The 22,299-nt window shown below is 43.0% G+C and overlaps 1 protein-coding gene across 1 annotated transcript; it reads left to right on the forward strand.

The window, feature by feature from the left end:
- The first annotated feature begins 4,748 nt into the window (after positions 1-4,748).
- LOC311120438 (leucine-rich repeat-containing protein 3B-like) lies at positions 4,749-18,328 on the forward strand. The gene is made up of 2 exons (XM_084157847.1): positions 4,749-4,959; positions 16,889-18,328. The coding sequence occupies exon 2, from the start codon at positions 16,972-16,974 to the stop codon at positions 17,767-17,769; it is 798 nt and encodes a 265-aa protein (XP_084013973.1). The 5' UTR covers positions 4,749-4,959; positions 16,889-16,971; the 3' UTR covers positions 17,770-18,328.
- The last annotated feature ends 3,971 nt before the right edge of the window (positions 18,329-22,299 follow it).

A 22,299-nucleotide genomic window follows, 5' to 3' on the forward strand; every position in this document is an offset into this window, starting at 1 on the left:
TATATACTGTATATATGGCTGAAAGTGCAGGTTCTACCTACACAACAGTGTAGGCTGCTGAGGGGAGGACGGCTCATAATAATGTCTGGAATGGAGTAAATGGAATGGCATCAAACACATGGAACCATATGTTTGATATATTTGATACCATTCCACCAATTCCGCTTAATTGTCCTCCCAATTAAGGTCCCACCAACCTCCTGTGCAACACAAAATACTGTAGATACACAGATATGATGCAGACTGCATACTCAAGAGAAACTCCAAGATGCTAATTTGTTAATGGTCCTTAAGGATCCCCTAGCAGCTGTAAATGAACTGCATGATTAATTATTCACCTACAGAATGTTAGCTGGCATGTCCATGTATAAAGTGGTGCAGTGAGACTTTGTGTACTCAGTGGCAACGTGTGTGGTTGTTTCAATCAGTACAACAGACTATCCACTTTCTGAATGAACCAATACTGGAGGGGCAAACACCCACACAGACACAGACACACACATACACACGCACAAAAGCACACACACAAAAACACACACACACACATACACACACACAGTCTCTCACAGACACAGACCAGGGGGTAGACTTCAGAGTACAGAAGCACGCTAAGCATCTGAAAATAGAATCCCATTTGAAGTTGAAGAGGCACATTGGTAATGTAGTGAGATGGACACTCGCTGCCTGCCTCCCTTCCTGTTTACTTATTGATGGCGTGTTTTTTGGGCCTTGATGCAGTCTGACTGTTGTAGCAGCAGGGGAGACGGAAATGGGATTTGTCGCAGATCTGCGGATAGCTGGATATAGCTGTCTAACAGCGATCTCTGGAGTTGCTTGATGTCCTCTGTCAGACAAGGATAATGGGTGTTGGGGATAGAGGTAGACCAACGTTTTTTTAAGCATCTGCTTGCAATGAACTCTCCAAAAGCGTTTTACTGAGCAGTTTTGAAACATGTCAGAAATGTCTATGAAAAAAGTTCAGGGTGTGTACAAATGTAATTCAGCTCACACGAGGGTCTCCACTCTTTAACAGAGTCATGTAGATAGTACCATTGTAAATAGATAATTATCCAATATCATATACAAAGTTAATACATCCTGAAATCTGACCTGACAACATTTTAAGTCCCACTCCTGTTTTGACCAAGTCACTCCCAGAATAAGTATATTTGGAGAGGTATGCATGCAGTGACCTTTGAAGTGCATGCCCCTCCCTGCCTCCCTTTGTGAATATGCTTGACACAATGCGCATAGGAAAGGGCATTAGGAAACAGGGCCAGGCGATGGCAATGGCTACCATAATAATTTCACCTTTGAGGTACTGTGCACTAGCTTACAACCTCAGTCACTCTTTACATAATAGACCCATACTGAAACCAACCCAGTCAATGTAAGTCCATTAGCCACATAAGCCTACTGTTGTCCCACTATTTAAACATAACACGAGTGCATGGACTGGATTTCAACAAGGCCATAATATAGAAGTGAAAAATCAGACGTTGTTTTGCATTGATTTTGACACATTTTGACAAACATTTTCCCTCCACTCCTGTTGACAGATTATGTCTGACTAAGGCTCGGAGGGAGATGAAGCTAAATTAGACAGTCTGGGAGTGGATGTGTGCGTGTGTCATCGTGTCTGTGTCAATCGAATCCCCATCTCTACATGCCCTTAACAAACTATAAGACACCAACACTTGATTCACAAATCCATTCGGGTCTCCATCATTTTTACATTGCCTGCAGGGTTGGGGTCAATTTGAATTAAAGGCAGTCAATTCAGGAAGTGATTTGAATTAAAATAATTTCAATTAAATAGGTTCTACTTTTCAGTTTAAATGAGAAATTGAAAATAAATGCCCTTGTTTCAATTATTCATTTGTAATTTCAGTTTGCCTTCAAATAAATTGACCCCAACCCTGATTGCCTCTGCTTCTCACGTCATATGTGCAGAAGTTTGAATAGCGTTGTCATAAGCTTGTCATATAGCACACTGAACATTTCCCTTGTGATGAAGGAATCATCCTGAGATATGATAAACTATCTAGGAACAAGGTCGCTCTATCCCATATAAATATAGAATTACTAGAACGGGTAAAGCCCCTTAGACCATAGCCTTACACTCAATATGGCTGACATGGTAGCTGACATTGTCAATGTAATTCTAGTTCTGTAGCTCAATTGGTAGAGCATGGCGCTTGTAACGCCAGGGTAGTGGGTTCGATCCCCGGGACCACCCATACGTAAAAATGTATGCACACATGACTGTAAGTCGCTTTGGATAAAAGCGTCTGCTAAATGGCATATTATTTCTGTCACATCTGGAAGAAGACTTAGATTGCTCAACGCCTCAATGGGGAATTCATATAACAACTCAAAGGAAACTAAGTATAACTATGTCCAATTTTCACAGTGAGGTGCATTGTTTAACTGCATTGTAGACTTTGATGCGAGCGTTCCTCACAGATAGGCTGACCTGGAGTAACTCTGTTCCCCAAGGTGGTGGGGGGAATTATTTGTACATACTCTTTTGTCGCTTTTGATAAAGAAATGTGAAACATCCAGGGAAATAAATAAATAAGTTGGAAGTAATGTCATGTTCACAAAGACAAGCCACGGCTTTGATCTTGGAGTGAGCTGGGAGCAGTGAGGAGACAGAGAGAGGGAGAGAGAGAGAAAGAACGAGAGTGAGAAAGAGACAGAGAGAGAGAGTGACAGACAGACAGACAGAGAGAGAGAGAGAGAGAGATAGACGGAGAGAGAGCAGAGAGAGAGGGAGAGACGGAGGGGAGGACCACAGACCCTGGATCTCATTAATAACTCTCCTTTTGTTCTTGTGCCAGAGAGAGCGAAGCGTAGCCTCGCTAATCTTGGCACAACGTTCCCATGCCGTTGTTAATACAACGTTACAGCAACCTCCCAGGGATGTCCTAACACATACAGTATGCACCTCAGCTGAGTTCACACTTAGCAGCACTCCAGCACCACCATGTTGATGGGAGTGAGCGATCCAGGCTACTCTTCCTCCTTAGGGGCTCAGCTGATTGGATCGGAGAGGGGAGAATTAACTTTGATTCACTTGAAGGAGTTGGAACACTTGGAGTGTAGTCTATCAGTATTAGGTATCACAGGAGGTTGGTGGCACCTTAATTGGGGAGGGCAGGCACGTGGTAATGGCTGGAGCGAAATAGGGGGAAAGGTACAGTAAAAACAACATCAAACACATGGTTTCCATGTGTTTGATGCCATTCCATTTGCTCCTTTCCAGCCATTATTATGAGCCGTCCTCCCCTCAGCAGCCTCCACTGTTAGGTATACTCTGTTAATGCAGGATGACTACGTCCACCATTGCGAGCCTTTGAAGTAATCTGATGCTGCATGGAGAAGATGAAGGCAAGGCATTTGACTGACTGGAAGTGCTGCTATCTCCTCCTCTCCCTCTGCATCCCAAATGGCACCCTTTTCCCTATGTAGTGCACTATACAGGGAAAAGGGTGCTATTTGGGACGCAGCACCTGTCGATGATAAAACCTGTCGATGATAAAAAAACTAGTCAAATGTTCTGCTGTTTCATCTTCATAAGCTCGTCCTCATATCTAATCCGTATCTAATTGACAAGGAAAAACTGCATAATCCACTCTCACGGAGCACTGTAATTATGTGGCCAATACATCACAATAGCATCTTTAGTCTTCCCGGGTGATAAAACACAAATTAATTCCCATCAAGTCTATTCTTGAGCTATTATGCAAAAGCAACATACATTCATCACTCAGTCACACGCACACACACATCCTGTCATTGACATTGATTTGATGGTTTGAGGGGACATTGAGGGGGACTTAGGTGGGGTGTTTCAATTGATTTAAATTCCATTAATACCCTTTTTGCTTGGCAGCCACTCTCGGACCCCAGCCTGTGTCTGTTATCACACTGTGGTTTTGATTGGATGGCTTCCTTATCGGTTGGCAGCACACAGGAAGAGACCCGGAGACAGCCAAAGATAGACAGCACTGGCAACACAGTACTGAAACAACAACCTGCAGATCAAACATGATTAGTCAAACCCCACTTTCTTAAAAGGGAAATCTACAGTTCAAACGATAACAAAGTGGGGACCCCGCCAGTGTTTTGGTAAATAGCTCAGAGATGGGGCTGCAGAAACATACTGTAACCACTCTCAAATTCATAGATGGACCTATGGATGCAAGGACTGACCATCCATGAGATGAAAATGATAGTTTGAACCATGTTTTGAAGCTATACAGTTTGTTTACATTTACTTTATTTACAAACATTGGAGTAAAACAAGCTTATATTTTGGGTTCTGATGGGGAATGACAGTTGAACTAATAAGCTCATGAGGCATTTATAAGTTATATTGTGTGTCTTTGTGTATGTGTGTTCTAATAAAACTCAAATATATATTGAAATCTGTAAACTGTTGGTCAAAACACAAGCTCATGGAAGACAAGAGTATAATACCAAACAAATGGGGTTTCATTATTATGTGCCCACTTAGGACAATGATTTCAGATTTCAGAAGACTACGTCTTTTCAGTGTCTAAAATGCATTGCGCTCCGTGGCTGCACTTGCAGTATAATTATTTGTCATAATTGGCAGGATCACACTTGGATGAAGCCATCCATAGGCGGGTACCCTTGCGTGTTGTGTCCCTGCCAATTTTCCGATGGCTACAGCAATATTAGTGTTCTGGTTGCGTGGAAACTAAAAGGCTGCATTGAGCGAGCACTCAAATCAAGGTGCATTGCGCGCCGTTGTTTGGGCGATCTGCAACAGAGGACCTCATGGAAGCGACCGAAAATAGTGACCTAATTGCAGTTTGGAGTGGAATGAATAATGATCTATTTTGAAGATTTGAAAGTGGGCGTCTTGAAACTAAAGTGATTCTGTTGTGTGACACACGCCATGCGAAGTAGAGGGAGAACGGTAAAGATGTAAGTAATGCTTCTGCATGTTCTTATTCAAAATGCATGCATTTGATAGACATACATTTACATCTACTTTTAAATACAGCACGCGGTGATATAGGCTATTTATAAGGCTTTTATGATTGTGGAAATAACGGGAAATAACTGCAGCTTGTTTAATACATTCAGGCTCCAAAAATGCTTGTTGAAGAATGGGGCGAACAGAACTTATTACCTACCATATTTAGCCTGACAAGATAGAAGACTAACTTCAAAAGGCTATCAATTCCCCAGGAGGCATTGGTGTAGCCTACACTCAATAAGAGTTTATTATTGACACGCTTGTTGCTTACAATGAAAATAGTGAATAATACACCAAAGAAAAGGAGTAGGTAAAATATTTGTGTGTGTAAGTAACAGTAGTAGATTAATAGCCAAGTAATAGTCTAAACATTATTTGTATTCATTAATTTATTGTATATCTGAATTCCCTTCAAAGTGAACAACTGAATTTAAATAAAAGAAACGTGATTATTAATCCTTTAATTATTGCTTCCATTTGAGTTGATACCACATAGTTAAACATGTAAATTCATTCCTGCAGCTTTAAATTGTCACGTCGATTAATCAAAATTATGTTCTGCTTAAAGGGTCAATCTGCGATTGCTAAATAACATTTTTGACTTTTAAATTAATGATATGTACCCATTGGTTCTTGAGAAATATAATGTATAAATGCCTCATGAGCTTAGTTAAACTGTCTTACCCCATCAGATCCCAAACTATAAGCTTGTTTTACACCATTGTTTGTAAACAATGTAATTGTAAACAAACACTGTATAGCCTCAAAACATGGTTAGAACTATAATGTTGATATTAAGGATGGCCAGTCCTTGCATCCATAGGTCTGTCTATAAATTTGAGACTGGTTATATTTCTCCAGCCCCATCCCTCAGCTCTTTACTAAAACAGTGGCTGGGTGACGCACCTAGTTATTGTTTGAACCGTAGATTGCCCCTTTAATGAAAACGTGTGTTCCTGTTCCTCTAACACATGGCTGGCTAGGCAAGCACCAGTACTAGAATATATTATTCTGGGAATAAATGCATGAGGGCTTTCAATGGAAATCAGGCAGGCAGGCATCAATAATCTGAGTCCCTAATCCGACAGAAATGTGTTCGTAATTGGGGTGGATAGGAACAGAAGAGGGGTGTTGGGAGAGCATGGTAATACGGTTAGACTCATATCTAAGTGTCTGCATCTTAACATAACATTTAGATATTTTCCTCAAAGCTGTTTCTCTCTCTATCTCTGTCTCTGTCTCTGTCTCTGTCTCTGTCTCATCCTCATGACCTGCATAGCCAATTTAGACCTATCATTGGTTGTCTGGACTGAAGGATAATTCAATGAACAATCACAACAAAATAGTACATGAACAGTTTTGACAATCGTTTGCTTTGAGGACTTTGTTGTTCTATTCCTTCAGGATTATAATGGTTTTGCTGAGTTCTGAAGCAAATTTAGGACCTGTCTAAATGATTGCTCTTGCGCACTTGGCGACTGAGATGTAGCCTATTATTCTAATATTGACTGCAGTCAATTAATGAACTGCCAAAACTGACCTTTGGGCACTTGTCTTGAGCACAGTGTAAATTAAAAGCAGGAGAGGTAATTTATAGTTGGGTTGTTGATGTCTTTATAACTTAACCTGATTTATTGATCATTTGATTTAATGAGGTTGTTGTTGCTCTCTTTCTCTCCTCTTGTTGTCCCATAGCTTTATCCCTCACTCACTTTCATCTCTCCATCACCATATCCTTCCCTCCGTCATCCCTCCATCCACCTTTCATTAACAGCTGTCCTCCTCAGCCCATGACATGCTAATATCTCCCGCTTTCCTCGATGCATCTCATTAATCTCTCTTCAGTGGGCCTTCCTCTGTGTTCTTCTCCATTGTCATGTTACCTCCTCTCCTCAAATCTCTCTCTTTTTCTCTCTCTCTCTCTCTCTCCTCATGTGTCCAATTTCCTTGGTTCCCCACACCCCCGCCTCCTCAGGGCAGCATGGATCATGATGGGAAAACTACTACTTCTCTTACACAGTAACACTTTAGGCAGCCTTTTCATATCCCTGGGCATTTGGTATTATCTGTAGTCAGTGCTGTTCCACTATATCTTCTTTGTTTGGCTCTAATGAAGAAATGGGGATAATCATCTGAATGTGTCTTTTGGAAGTTCAGGGCTGATAGGGACGGTCTTGATCTTTCAGTTGGTCTGGCCTATTGCAATGAGACTTATTAGGATGTGTCCCTTAGACGACGCCCCCGGTCATGTGATACTAAGAGGTACTTAGAGATCGATTTCATTTTTTAATCTCGGTAAGTGGATCTTGCTCTGGTCTCCAGCCATTTTAAAGAACCAGCCGAAGTCAGAGAGTTTAAGTTCAATTGTTTTTACAGGAGAGGATATAGCTGCTAGCACAACATGCAAAGGCTGTTTGGGTTGCCTTTGTTGCCTTTTTTAGCTTTAGCATTTATCTTTACAATGCTGTTGGGTGGCCAAAATACGATTACGTTCCATTGATGTAAAGTGAGTTTTTCCTTAAGAGGATTAGTAATGGGATAGCAGATGGTTGGTGTTCAGGTATTAATGAAGGGTGTTAGGGTAGGAGGACAGATTATTTTTTAGAGGCTTACATGCTAAATAAAAAGTGTAAATTACAGGACACATAAACAAGTTGTTACCTCAGTGTTGCTTGCGCTGACCCCGGTTCTGAGTGTGTAAACAGTTTATGGATTAGCCTACTGAACACAGCTGTGGCGTTGAATGACCAAATGGCCAAACGGCTCTGTCAGTGTTGCTAAATACTGTAAACAATTTCATCATAGCACAAAGAGTATACAGGTCAAAGATAATTATAGATTCTGGAGTCCTTGCAGGTAGAATGTCAATTTAGAGGTACAGTACAAGCGGTATACCCATTGTGTATAATATAATGTGGCAGGTATTTTACTGAAATATGTCTAAGGATGATAACATTTAGTTCATATCCCTGTCACTGTGGTGCAAACATGGACTATGTTAATAGAACCAGCAGCTCTACAACCAGCACTTTTTAAAAGAAATGGGATTCACCCTAACCACAGGGGTTCCAGGATTATTTCCAGCAACATCGCAAACTGTTTTAGAGACTGACGGACAGGGTCTGGTAGTGCTCCAGTTCTCCCTGTCAGAATAAGCAACAGAGGACATGGAAAGCATACTCCTGTAGAAATGGCACAATGGTTATTGTGAGTAACCTGATTTATGTTCCTTTAACTACACCTTCTAGTGAGTTTATACAAACTGTCATCTCCTACCGTTGTGATAGATTGGAGACTGTCAGAAAATGTGGTTGTAACGTTAATCATTTGGTTGTTATTCCATTGGTTATCTCGAGGCAGATTGCCCAGTGAAACTTTTAAATGTTAGAGCAATCACAAACAAAACCTTTCTCGTAAATGACCTCATTACTGAGTGCAAAGTTGATTGCATGTTTCTTACATGGCGGTCATCAGACTGTAGTGCCGCTTTTATTGAAGCCTCCCCCTGGACTACAGATTTCATACTCTATCAGAAAAGGGTGGGGGGCCAGCCTCTATTTTTACTAATGCTCTCAGCTGTAAGGACGTTTCATTAGGTGACTTTGGGTCTTTTGAGCATCATGCTATACTGTTTAAATGTCAGCCACCAGTGCTGGCCATAACCCTGTATATGCCGCCAAAGCACTGCCCCAATTTCTTTACTGATTTATCTGAACTATTGTCTATTGTCCTTTAGAACTATGATAAAATCATTGTGTTGGGCGATTTCAATATTCATGTTGACAAAGAAACTGACTCCAAGGCCATTGAATGTATTAATCTTTTGAGCTCTATGGACTTTTCCAACATGTTGCTGGGCCCACCCATAACCGCGGCCATACTCTCCTGGTTATTAACAAGGTGCTTTCTATTGACATATCCTCTATTGTTGATGTTGATTTATCTGATCACCTCTGTGTATTTTCTAGTACCTTGTTGCCCATAGCACAGGGTAATACTGAACGCATTATAAAAAAACGCTATTTTACCTCTGAATTTGCTACAGATTTTGAGTGTATGAACAATACTCCACCACCTATTCTGCCTTCCTCGTGATGATTTAATTGATAACTTTAATAGAAAACTAAGGGCAACTATTAATGCCATAGCTCCAGTAAAGTTGAAAAAGACCACATCCAAATGGAGAGCCCCTTGGAAGAGTGAAGAAACTAATCAATTAAAGAGAAATTGCAGAAAAGCAGAGCGGAAGTGGAGAAAGTCTAAGTTGCAGGTCCATTATGATATTCTGAGAGAGCAACTTGGCATATACAGTCGTGGTCAAATGTTTTGAGAATGACACAAGTATTGGTCTTCACAAAGTTCGCTGCTTCAGTGTTATGAGATATTTTTGTCAGATGTTACTATGGTATACTGAAGTATAATTGCAAGCATTCCATAAGTGTCAAAGGCTTTTATTGACAATTACATTACGTTTATGCAAAGAGTCAATATTTGCAATCCGCCCTGGCATGCTGTCAATTAACTTCTGGGCCATATCCTGACTGATGGCAGCCCATTCTTGCATAATCAATGCTTGGAGTTTGTCAGAATTTGTGGATTTTTGTTTGTCCACCCGCCTCTTGAGGATCGACCCCAAGTTCTCAATGGGATTAAGGTCTGGGTAGTTTCCTGGCTATGCACCCAAAATGTCAATGTTTTGTTCCCCGAGCCACTTAGTTATCACTTTTGCCTTATGGCAAGGTGCTCCATCATGCTGGAAAAGGCATTGGTTGTCACCAAACTGTTCTTGGATGGTTGGGAGAAGTTGCTCTCGGAGGATGTGTTGGTACCATTCTTTATTCATGGCTGTGTTCTTAGGCAAAATTGTGAGTGAGCCCACTCCCTTGACTGAGAAGCAACCCCACACATGAATGGTCTCAGGATGCTTTACTGTTGGCACGACACAGGACTGATGGTAGCGCTCACCGCTCAAGGTGTTTTCCGGATGCCCCAAAGAATCGGAAAGGGGATTCATCAGAGAAAATGACTTTACCCCAGTCCTCAGCAGTCCAATCCCTGTACCTTTTGCAGAATATCAGTCTGTCCCTGATGTTTTTCCTGGAGAGAAGTGGCTTCCTCGCTGCCCTTCTTGACACCAGGCCATCCTCCAAAAGTCTTCGCCTCACTGTGCATGCAGATGCACTCACACCTGCCTGCTGCCATTCCTGAGCAAGCTCTGCACTGGTGGTGCCCCGATCCCGCAGCTGAATCAACTTTAGGAGACAGTCCTGGCGCTTGCTGGACTTTCTTGGACGCCCTGACGCCTTCTTCACAACAATTGAACCTCTCTCCTTGAAGTTCTTGATGATCCGATAAATGGTTGATTTAGGTGCAATCTTACTAGCAGCAATATCCTTGCCTGTGAAGCCCTTTTTGTGCAAAGCAATGATGACGGCACATGTTTCCTTGCAGGTAACCATGGTTAACAGAGGAAGAACAATGATTTCAAGCACCACCCTCATTTTAAAGCTTCCAGTCTGTTATTCTAACTCAATCAGCATGACAGAGTGATCTCCAGCCTTGTCCTCGTCAACAATCACATGTGTTAACGAGAGAATCCCTAACATAATGGCAGCTGGTCCTTTTGTGGCAGGGCTGAAATGCAATGGAAATGTTTTTTTGGGATTAAGTTCATTTTCATGGCAAAGAGGGACTTTGCAATTAATTGCAATTCATCTGATCACTCTTCATGACATTCTGGAGTATATGCAAATTGCCATCATCAAAACTGAGGCAGCAGACTTTGTGAAAATTAGTATTTGTGTCATTCTCAAAACTTTTGACCACTTTTGACCTTCGGAAAGTATTCAGACCCCTTGACTTTTTCCACATTTTGTTACAGCCTTATTCTAAAATGGATTAAATATAACAATTTCCTCAGCAATCTACACACAATACCCCATAATGACAAAGTGAAGACAGGTTTTTAGAAATGTATGCAAATGTATTAAAAATTAAAACAGAAATACCATATTTACATAAGTATTCAGACCCTTTGCTATGAGACTTGAAATTGAGCTCAGGTGCATCCTGTTTCCATTGATCATCCTTGAGATGTTTCTACAACTTGATTGGAGTCCACCTTTGGTCAATTCAGTTCATTGGACATGATTTGGAAAGGCACACACCTGTCTATGTAAGGTCCCACAGTTGACAGTGCATATCAGAGCAAAAACCAAGCCATGAAGTTGAAGGAATTGTCCGTAGAGCTCCGAGACAGGATTGTGTCGAGGCACAGATCTGGGGAAGGGTACCAAAACATTTCTGCATCATTGAAGGTCCCCAAGAACACAGTGGCCTCCATCATTCTTAAATGGAAGAAGTTTGAAACCACCAAGACTCTTCCTAGAGCTGGCCGCCCGGCCAAACAGCAATCGGGGGAGAAGGGCCTTGGTCAGGGAGGTGACCAAGAACCCGAAGGTCACTCTGACAGAGCTCCAGAGTTCCTCTGTGGAGATCGGAGAACCTTCCAGAAGGACAACCATCTCTGCAGCACTCCACCAATCAGGCCTTTATGGTAGAGTGGCCAGACGGAAGCCACTCCTCAGTAAAGGCACATGACAGCCCGCTTGGAGTTTGCCAAAAGGCACCTAAAGACTCTCAGACTATGAGAAACAAGATTTTCTGGTCTGATGAAACCAAGATTGAACTCCTTGGCCTGAATGCCAAGTGCCACGTTTGGAGGAAACCTGGCACCATCCCTACGGTGAAGCATGGTGGTGGAAGCATCATGCTGTGGGGATGTTTTTCAGCGGCAGGGACTGGGAGACTAGTCAGGATCGAGGCATAGATGAACGGAGCAAAGTACAGAGAGATCCTTGATGAACACCTGCTCCAGAGCGCTCAGGACCTCAGACTGGGGTGAAGGATTACCTTCCAACAGGACAACGACCCTAAGCAAACAGCCAAGACAATGCAGGAGTGGCTTCGGGACAAGTCTTTGAATGTCCTTGAGTGGCCTAGCCAGAGCCCGGACTTGAACCCGATCGAACATCTCTGGAGAGACCTGAAATTAGCTGGGCAGCAACGCTCCCCCTCCAACATGACAGAGCTTGAGAGGATCTGCAGAGAAGAATGGGAGAAACTCCCCAAATACAGTTGTGCCAAGCTTGTAGCGTCATATCCAAGAAGAAGCAATGCTGTAATCGCTGCCAAAGGTGCTTCAACAAAGTACTGAGTAAAGGGTCTGAATACTTATGTAAATGTGATATTTCCGTTTTTTATTTGTCATAAATTAGCAAAAATGTCTAAACCTGTTTTTCCTTTGTCATTATGGGGTATTGTGTGTAGATTGAGGAGGGCAAAAACACAATTTAATCAATTTTAGAATAAGGCTGTAACATAACAAAATGTGGAAAAAGTCAAGGGGTCTGAATACTTTCCGAAGGCACTGTATACAGTGCAATTAGAAATGCCAGACGGGCTCATTTTTCTAACTTGATCACTATTAATCAGAATAATTAGAGAGTGCTCTTCTCGACCATTGATGGCCTGATAAATCGTACCCCCGCAAACCTATGTAAACTTTCCTCCACATCTAAATGTGATGAGTTTGCGGCATATTTCAGAGATAAGATAACCAACATTAGGCAAGCAAGACCTGATGAGAAGTTTGATGATATGTACCCTAGCCTACCACGCAAAGGGACTATGGATTTATTTTCCCTGGTTGACACAGACATGTGATATTACAACTTAAGCCTTCTACCTGCCTTCTCGATCCTATCCCCACAACGTTCTTCAAAACTGTTTTTAATTGCATATCTGAAGAAGTGCAAGCTATTGTTAATCACTCCCTGTTCACATACACTTTCCCCACTGCAATAAAAACTGCTATGGTGAAACCCCTTCTGAGGAAAAGTCATCTAGATTCTTCAGCTCTTAGCAAACTCCAACCTTCCATTCTTAAAGAAAATTCTGGAGAAACTGGTGTTCAAACAGCTAAATAATTTTTTAAGTGCCAGCTGTATTTTAGAAAAATTCCAATCTGGTTTTCGTGCCCACCACAGCACAGAGACAGCCTTAGTTAAAGTGGTGAATGATCTTAGAGCCAACACAGATGCCAAACAGCTCTCTATCCTTGTACTCTTAGATTTAAGTGCTGCATTCGACACTGTTAACCATTATGTCCTCTGGACAGACTGGAGAGGTGGGTTGGTCTCTCCGGTCCAGTTCTAAATTGGTTTAGGACCTATTTAAGCGGTCAAGAGTTTTTTGTCACCCTTGGTGAACATACAGTGAGGGAAAAAAGTATTTGATCCCCTGCTGATTTTGTACGTTTGCCCACTGACAAAGAAATGATCATTCTATAATTTTACTGGTAGGTTTATTTGAACAGTGAGAGACAGAATAACAACAAAAAAATCCAGAAAAAAGCATGTACATTTTTTTATAAATTGATTTGCATTTTAATGAGGGAAATGACTGTATGCACACATGACTGTAAGTCGCTTTGGATAAAAGCGTCTGCTAAATGGCATATTTATTATTATTATTATTATTATTATTATTATTATTATTATTATTATTATTATTATTAAAAGAACTGTCAATCTCCCTCGGCCTGGGGCTCCATGCAAGATCTCACCTTGTGGAGTTGCAATGATCATGAGAACGATGAGGAATCAGCCCAGAACTACACGCGAGGATCTTGTCAATGATCTCAAGGCAGCTGGGACCATAGTCACCAAGAAAACAATTGGTAACACACTACGCCATGAAGGACTGAAATCCTGCAGCGCCTGCAAGGTCCCCCTGCTCAAGAAAGCACATATACAGGCCCGTCTGAAGTTTGCCAGTGAACATCTGAATGATTCAGAGGAGAACTGGGTGAAAGTGTTGTGGTCAGATGAGACCAAAATCGAGCTCTTTGGCATCAACTCAACTCGCCGTGTTTGGAGGAGGAGGAATGCTGCCTATGACCCCAAGAACACCATCCCCACGTCAAACATGGAGGTGGAAACATTATGCTTTGGGGGTGTTTTTCTGCTAAGGGGACAGGACGATGGACGGGGCCATGTACCGTCAAATCTTGGGTGAGAACCTCCTTCCCTCAGCCAGGGCATTGACAATGGGTCGTGGATGGGTATTCCAGCATGACAATGACCCAAAACACACAGCCAAGGCAACAAAGGAGTGGCTCAAGAAGAAGCACATTAAGGTCCTGGAGTGGCCTAGCCAGTCTCCAGACCTTAATCCCATAGAAAATCTGTGGAGGGAGCTGAAGGTTCGAGTTGCCAAACATCAGCCTCAAAACCTTAATGACTTGGAGAAGATCTGCAAAGAGGAGTGGGACAAAATCCCTCCTGAGATGTGTGCAAATCTGGTGGCCAACTACAAGAAATGTCTGACCTCTGTGATTGCCAACAAGGGTTTTGCCACCAAGTACTAAGTCATGTTTTGCAGAGGGGTCAAATGCTTATTTCCCTTATTAAAATACAAATACATTTTTTTCTGGATTTTTTTGTTGTTATTCTGTCTCTCACTGTTCAAATAAACCTACCATTACAATTTTAGACTGATCATGTTTTTGTCAGTGGGCAAACTTATAAAATCAGCAGGGGATCAAATACTTTTTATCCCTCACTGTAGCTCAGAGAAAATAGGTAATATTTTAGGTCCGGTACTGTTCAGTTTATATATGTTACCCAGTGGAGGCTCCTCAGAGGAGGAAGGGAAGGACCATCCTCCTCAGTGAATTTCATATTTTTTTTTTATTGATAAACATTAAAAAAGTTATCATTTTTAGATAAAACTATACTAAATATAATCACATCACGAAATAATTGATTAAAACACACTATTTTGCAAAGAAGGTCTACAGTAACCTCAACAGCACTCTGTAGGGTAGCACCATGGTGTAGCCGGAGGACAGCTAGCTTCCGTCCTCCTTTGGGTACATTGACTTCAATGCAAAACATAGGAGGCTCATGGTTCTCACCCCCTTCCATAGACTTACACAGTAATTCTGACAACTTCCAGAGGACGTCCTCCAACCTATCAGCGCTCTTGCAGCATGAACTGACCACCCAATCAAAGGATCAGATAATTAATCCAGTACTGAAAGTATAAGCTACAGCTAGCTAGCACTGCATTGCATAAAATGTGGTGAGTAGTTGACTCAAAGAGAGGGAAAAACAGTAGTTGAACAGTTTTGAACAAATTAATACACTGTAACATTACTGCATGATTGTAGCAGGTTTACTAACGCTTTAGTTCTATTAGCTATGCTGACTATGACGTTACTTTAGCTAATATGGTGACAACGATGTAGACTGCGTGTAGCGGTTTTTTCACCTGGTCACATACATTTTCGCCTGGTCACATACAGCTGATGTGTTGTGCATTGAAGTCCACAATCGAAGGGAAGAGGTGAGTGGACAAGAGTGCATAGATGCGAGAAGGAATACAACGTGGCTGCTATGAAAGTGAACTGTGTTTACGCGTGATCAGGGGTGTATTCATTCTGCCGATTCTGTTAAAAAACGTTTCTTAAATGGAAGCAAACGGAACAAAACGGGGATAAACATACCTGAATCTGTCCAATAGAAACTCTTGTTTGCAACTGTTGGACTAATGATTACACCCTATTTCAATTATTAGACTGTATTAGTGATTTAAATACTTGGATTGCTCACAACTTCCTCCAGCTAAATCAAGACAAGGCAGAGGTACTTATTGTTGGAGCCAAAGCACAGAGAGAGAATCTGGCGGCACATTTTAATTCACGTGCAATAAAGATGGGTGTTATTTTAGATTCTTAACTCAATTTCAAATCACACATTAGGAATGTGACTAAAATAGCTTTTTACCACATTGCCAATGTGCGGCCGTTTCTCTCTCAGGCGGATACAGTCAGACTCATCCATGCTTTTATTACAAGCAGGTATGACTACTGTAATGCTCTCCTGGTCAACTGTAAAACATACAGAATGCTGCAGCACGGGTACTGACCAAGACCAGACGGAGACCACACATTACACCGGTTTTATGGTCTCTGCACTGGCTGCCTGTGAGTTTTAGAATTCATTATTCTATTGGTTTTTAAATCAATCCACGATTGTGCACCCCAATAAATGTCAGACATGCTTTCAAGTTATGTACTGAGTAGGTCCCTCAGCTCCTCTGGCACTGGCCTTTTAACTATCCCAAAGCCTAGGACCAAGAGGCATGGAGAGGGTATTATTATTAGTTATTATGCCCCCAGCCTCTCGAATAGCCTGCCAGAGGACCTGAGGGGAGCTGAAACTGTGGACATATTTAAAAGAGATCTCTTATTTTTTAGCTTTGCTTTTCCTCAGGGTGCTTTTTAAGTTGTTCAGTTTGTGTCAATCTTTTGTTTTTTGTCTTGTGTTTTTTGTGTAGTTAATATTTCAGCTTTTATTTTCATTGTTTTCTTATTCGTTTTTTTCCTGTAGAGCACATTATGTTGCACTCAATGTCTGAAATGTGCTGGATAAATAAAGTTTGATTTGATTTGATGCACTGAAACAGGCCAGCACTGCAGGGATGTCAATTATCATAGTCACACTGACACCAAAGCACTTTTTGCTTGATGGCACTCTTTATACTTACAGCTTTAAGGAAAGCATAAGGATCAAACATGGTTTAGTCAGCCAACTGTGCTGAAGACTGCAATATCCCCTCCGCCTCCTCACCACAGTTACGCTAGTTATCCTGCATCTGTGTTTGAAGTAACACATTATTTTCTTGAGCACATCTGCTATTTATAATAGATGTTTTGCATGGTTGGTGACCAATTGCAACAATTGTACCTCTCCTATCAGTGGGTTGTGTTGTCTCCCTCCACCAATCCTGCTTCCTGTTTCTCCATAGGCTTGACAGCTATTGGGGAGGTTGACACTGGCTCCGCCCCTTCGCCCAGGTTGGTCTTCCGTGGAGCATGCCCATATCCCACCATGCCCCTGCTGGCGAGCGGCTGGCTACTGCGCCACTCGGTGGTCATGTGTCTTCTGCTGCACAGCCTGGTGCTGATGACCTTCTGCTTCCCCCACGCCGCCACCAGCTGCTCCCAGGGCTGCTACTGCTCTGAGAGAGACGGCGGCGGCAAGACGGTGCGCTGCAGCAACCTGCGTCTCACCGAGATCCCCCAGGACCTGCCCAATGACACGCGGCGCATCTACCTGGACTTCAACCTGCTCACCGAGGTCCCCAGCAATGCTTTCCAGGGTCTGCCCCTGCTCAGCGAGCTGGACCTCTCCAACAACAAGCTGGCCAAGCTGGAGCGAGGGGCCTTCAGGGGCCTGGGGCCCTCACTCACCTTCCTGGACCTGTCTTCCAACAAATTGGTCAACTTTAACCCCGAGGCCTTCGAGGGGCTGCGGGCGCGTGCCAACCTGACCAACAACCCATGGCACTGCGACTGCAGCTTGCAAATGGCCATGCCCCACATTGATCTGGAGCCGCTCTCGCTGACGGGCATCGTGTGCGAGACGTCGGATCCGCCCGACGTGGGGGCAGAGGGTGTGGCCTTCCTGCTGGCCCAGGACCTGGACCTGTGCGTGGTGATGAAGAAGACCACGGACGTGGCCATGCTGGTCACCATGTTCGGCTGGTTCACCATGGTTATCTCCTACCTGGTCTACTACGTCCGGCACAACACGGAGGACGCCCGACGCCACCTGGAGTACCTCAAGTCTCTGCCCACCAAGCCGGGCCTGTCCAAGGCCTCTTCTACCGTCAGCACTGTGGTATAACCCAGGATCAGGAGAACCCAGAGGGGAGTTTAGGCTGGAGGGCTAAGTCTGCCAGAGGAGGTGGTTATTATAGGGCCGTAACCTGGCTGCACCCACACTTCAGGCCATTCAGTGCCAGCCAAGGAGAGTTCTGTGTGGCTGTTAGGTGGGCGGCACTAGGATTCGTGTCCATGTATGCAGGAAGCCAATCCAGACCTGGGCACTGTACGTAACCCATATGAATAATTAAACCAGGAGTGGCCCATTTAAGAGTTTGTGTTGGCTGAGTGAATGGGATTTAAAAGGGATGAAATTGGATTTATCCAGTGGTGCATGAACCTTGATGCACTCTTATCAAAAGGGGGCCTGTGAAGGGTCCTTTGGCCATATCAAACAGCAAACAGAACAACAGGATAGCAACATGCAGCAACACATACTATGAACAACTCTGTCACTCCATATCCTTCCATGTACAATTATTGTTTTCCATACAACATCCATACAGTATACACGGTCTATAAACAGTGAAATGTAGTTCTTTACAATAAAACAATGTATTCCATGGGTTTCTTTTCAAATTATCGTTGGTTCAAATGGTCTATTTTTACCTCCAAGAAATTCAAGAAACTCAGCAAATGTATGTGCATGTGTGAACTGGACCATCAGTTGAGTCTGTCAATGTTGTATTCAGGCTACTGTACTAGAATATGATACTCATTAATCAATGAAACACTCATACCGGTAAAAAAGATCTGATTGATGTACACACACCACACACACACACACACACCTATAAAACAGTACACCTACAAGCTGCATTGCTGTTATGTACAGTGTAGTAGAAGGTCTGTACAGGAAACCCCTCCTAGCTGTACTGTAACAAACTTTGGTTATTCTCATCAAGACAATGAAACAGCCAGTACAGGCAGGAACATTCCTGCCTACACACCAGGGCACAATGATCCTTCACACAGAAATCATCCCAAGTGTGAGAAAATGTGCTCCTACTGTGTTCCTTTTAGTTCCCTTCTGTTTCCTCGTATTGTAAAGTGCACATTAAGGTCCTGCTGTGGGGGTTTACAGTGCATTAATCACACATCATGGCGCAGCACAACACTTCCAAAACTGTGGGCTGAGTCCACTGGGACTAAAATTGGCAATAAGAGCTAATACACACATTCAGAAGTTTAATATTTGGAAGCGAAGGGCTTTTAAAAAAAATAATAACTTGCCCTTGTGTGAGTTTGATTATTCAGCAGAATGAGCCTTGTGGTGTGTTCCAAGAAACAGAAAGAGATGAGATATGAGATTGTTTGGGATACTCTGACGTAGTTGTTCTTCGACAAGGGAAACACAGTGACTGACGTATTATTACCCAGGGGTGTAGGACATAGTCAGTCCAGTCTGTCAGTCTACCTGATAGCTGAAATACACAAACTGACTGCCAACCTGAAACCAGAAAATGCTAATGATATTCTAATCTTGGGCTCTGTCCCAATACTCTTGAATATCTCCCTTTAGATACCACTGATAAGTACAAGAACGGGATAAATGTTCGATCCATTAAGAGCACTGGTGACCATGTGCGCTGACAAGGATAAATTATGGGCCCTAGTTATAGCCTATAATCTAGTTATGGTCAATGTCCAGGTTAAGGTCAAATGATCAGGAAAACAGCCCAGACATATCACAAATAAAAAGAGACAAGGTATAGGAAGCTATCTCTAGATTATTGGGATGCCTCCTGCTCTCCTCTTCCCCCTAGTGTCTCTGAGAGAGCCTGGAGTCATGGTGGGAGCCAGACCGTCTGCCGAGGCCGTTTCCCTGGGGCTTCTCAAACTGCATTGCAGGGACCATGACCTGCTGATCCAGTTGCTGCTGTGGTAGATATGAACTGCCTAATTGGACAGACTCAGGCACAAGGAAATGCATGTCCATTTCCCCTCTGTGTAATTGTGTAGGAGAGGAAAGAGAAGATGAGAAGGAGAGATTGAACAAGACACAGCAAGCGGTAAACCAAGAGGAAACTCCTGTTTAACATGCTCAGTTGAGGCTTCCTTATTCATTTGGAATGTGATTATTTGGATGAAAGCTCGACAGTCAGCCCAGTAGGAGTGAAGTAAACAATAGGCTTGTGGGTTGCCACACAAAACATCACTGGTTCGAATCCTAACTCTAAACTTAACCAGTCACATGTCTTACCTAAACGTAGCCCAACCCCTAAACCTAATCTTAACCAATTGGAATTTCTTGCCTAAACTTAACCAGTCATTAAAACAAGATGGAATAAGGAAACCTCCTATCTGTGTTAAATAACCTTATTATTACTATGCAGGTTACAAAGGACACAAAATACCTAATTGAATCTCTTATTAGGACAAGTAAAGGAACACCATATAAAATGTTGCATTTGTGTCTATTCGACAGGAACTGGTGAGATTTAACACAGAATACGATGATGAATAATGAAATTGGCTGTTAGAGCAGCAAACCCTGTAACTGGGTTTGTCAACAAGGGTCGAAAACACAACATGCCTCCAGAGTAGAACAAGCCAATAAACTATGTATGAGGGCCATAAAAAGACTTGAGAAAAAGTCTGGGAAGAAATCCTTCAACTTGGGTGACCCTGTTCTGTTGGTGAGGAGGAAAAAGGGGGACCACCTAGCCCTCTCCGTGTTGCCTGGCCAGGAGGTGTCCTGTCTGGGTAGAGCTCTCTCCGAGTGCCCTTGAGCTGCCCAGTAGTGTATGATGATCTTTGTGGCCTTACACTTCCTTAGTCCCTTAGGCAACACCTCAGCTTTAAGAGTCCTCTCTCACCAGTAGCTTGTTCATCCATTTTGCTCTATATTTTACTTAGTTTAGAGGGCAAACTCAAAGACACTAAGACATACTTTAAAAAGGAAGAACTTTTATCAGTTGTTTGCTTTGATATGAGCACATAGATTCTCTGGTGCATCAGCGTTCTATTCACAGCACTCCTCCTGGCTGAGTTTGCTTTACAGGACAGTGTTATTGATCCTGACAGAGCTAATCTCAAGGAAGCCCAAATACAGCAGGCTCCCATGACGAGCAGGAGGTTCTGAAATATAGATGTTAAGCCTCCCTCGCTGACATATCCTAACACACACACACAGCTAGCTGGCCAGTCCTGCCCTCCCCAGTAACATACTTGTCTGTGTGTCACAGGAGGCTGCTGAGGAGAGGACGCCTCATAATAATGGCTGGAATGGAGTGGTATTAAACACATGGAAACCATGTGTTTGATGTGTTCGATACCATTCAATAGTATTCTGTTCCAGCCATTACTTTGAGCCCGTCCTCCCCAATTAAGGTGCCACCAGCCACCTGTGGTATGTGTGTGTGTGTGTGTGGGGGGGGGCTTGGTGGTAGAGTAAACAAACACAAATGAGTGTGTGTGTGTGAGCCTGTGCATGTGCGTTTGTGTATCTGGATGTATTGTTTTGTGAGTATGTGGGGTGGCATATGTGTAATGTAACACCGCCGTGTTCCCGAGCACATACAGTAGCTGTCGTTGTGGTTCATTTACATTTCAGGCCAGATCAGCTCACCTTGCCCCGCCCGCTACCCCCAGACACGTTACACTGGTGTGAGCATTACAACTGCTGGGTAATGGGACACAAAGTGGGGATAAGGTTACTCATCCAATCCCACAGAGCGCAGCGCCGCAGCCCCACATGGCATTGGGTTGCAGATTAAAATGTTTCCAACCAGGGCCTGGATGGACAGACTGTTTCCTCTTCCGGCCTAAAGTGAAGGCTATTGACGAGGAGTGAGTGAGGATGTCCCTGAGTACATCTCAATAGTCTAGAGTTGCTTCCTCTCCCTGTCTGCTTTCCTTCACTTGTATGATGATCTGGAAGCCCATGAAAGCAATATGGTGGATGCCTAAAATAAATGTGCTTTCACCTGTCTAATTCTTTCAGTGAATGAAAGAAAGGAGACCAGACGAGGAAGCTGTGTAAGACTGTTGAGATGCAGCCTTTTCACTTCCCTTTTCCCCACTCTCTCTCCCCTTCTATTGGTACATCACAGCTCCCCTGTCCCTGAGTATGCGTAAGTGGATGGCAGAGTAAAAAAACTCCAATAATGACAACCACACCAATTGTATAGGTCTCAGGGTCGATTTTGCAACGAGAGAGCAATTTATTTGGATAAGTTTGAACAAGACTGGCAAGTGTATGCACATTAGTCTACTCAGATGAAATCACTCAATGTCCATACAGTACACAGTACAGTCAGTAGGTACATTAAAAACTAGAACGCGTGTCTGTTTAACAATTCCGAGGGAGAGAGGAAGGAAGGGTTGGGATGAACCATATCCTTTAGAACATACTTTTTCTGGGTCTGCTGAGAAAAGGATGACTTTTTATCAAAATAGCTTGGCGTGCAGTGTTGTCTCGCATTTCTTGAAGTTGATGTCATGGTCTTGCACAACACACATTTACCCCCGTTTCCACAGTAACCAATCCTTCTTGCTCAACTCCTCCATGACTCTTACCTAAGCAACATCATAGTCAGAGGATATTACA

Source organism: Coregonus lavaretus, assembly GCF_964263955.1.
Source record: "Coregonus lavaretus genome assembly, chromosome: 1".
NCBI classification, from domain to species: Eukaryota; Metazoa; Chordata; class Actinopteri; order Salmoniformes; family Salmonidae; genus Coregonus; species Coregonus lavaretus.

Coding starts and splice junctions, on each gene's coding strand:
- LOC311120438 (XM_084157847.1), top strand. CDS start 16,972: ATGCCCCTGCTGGCGAGCGGCTGGCTACTGCGCCACTCGGTGGTCATG.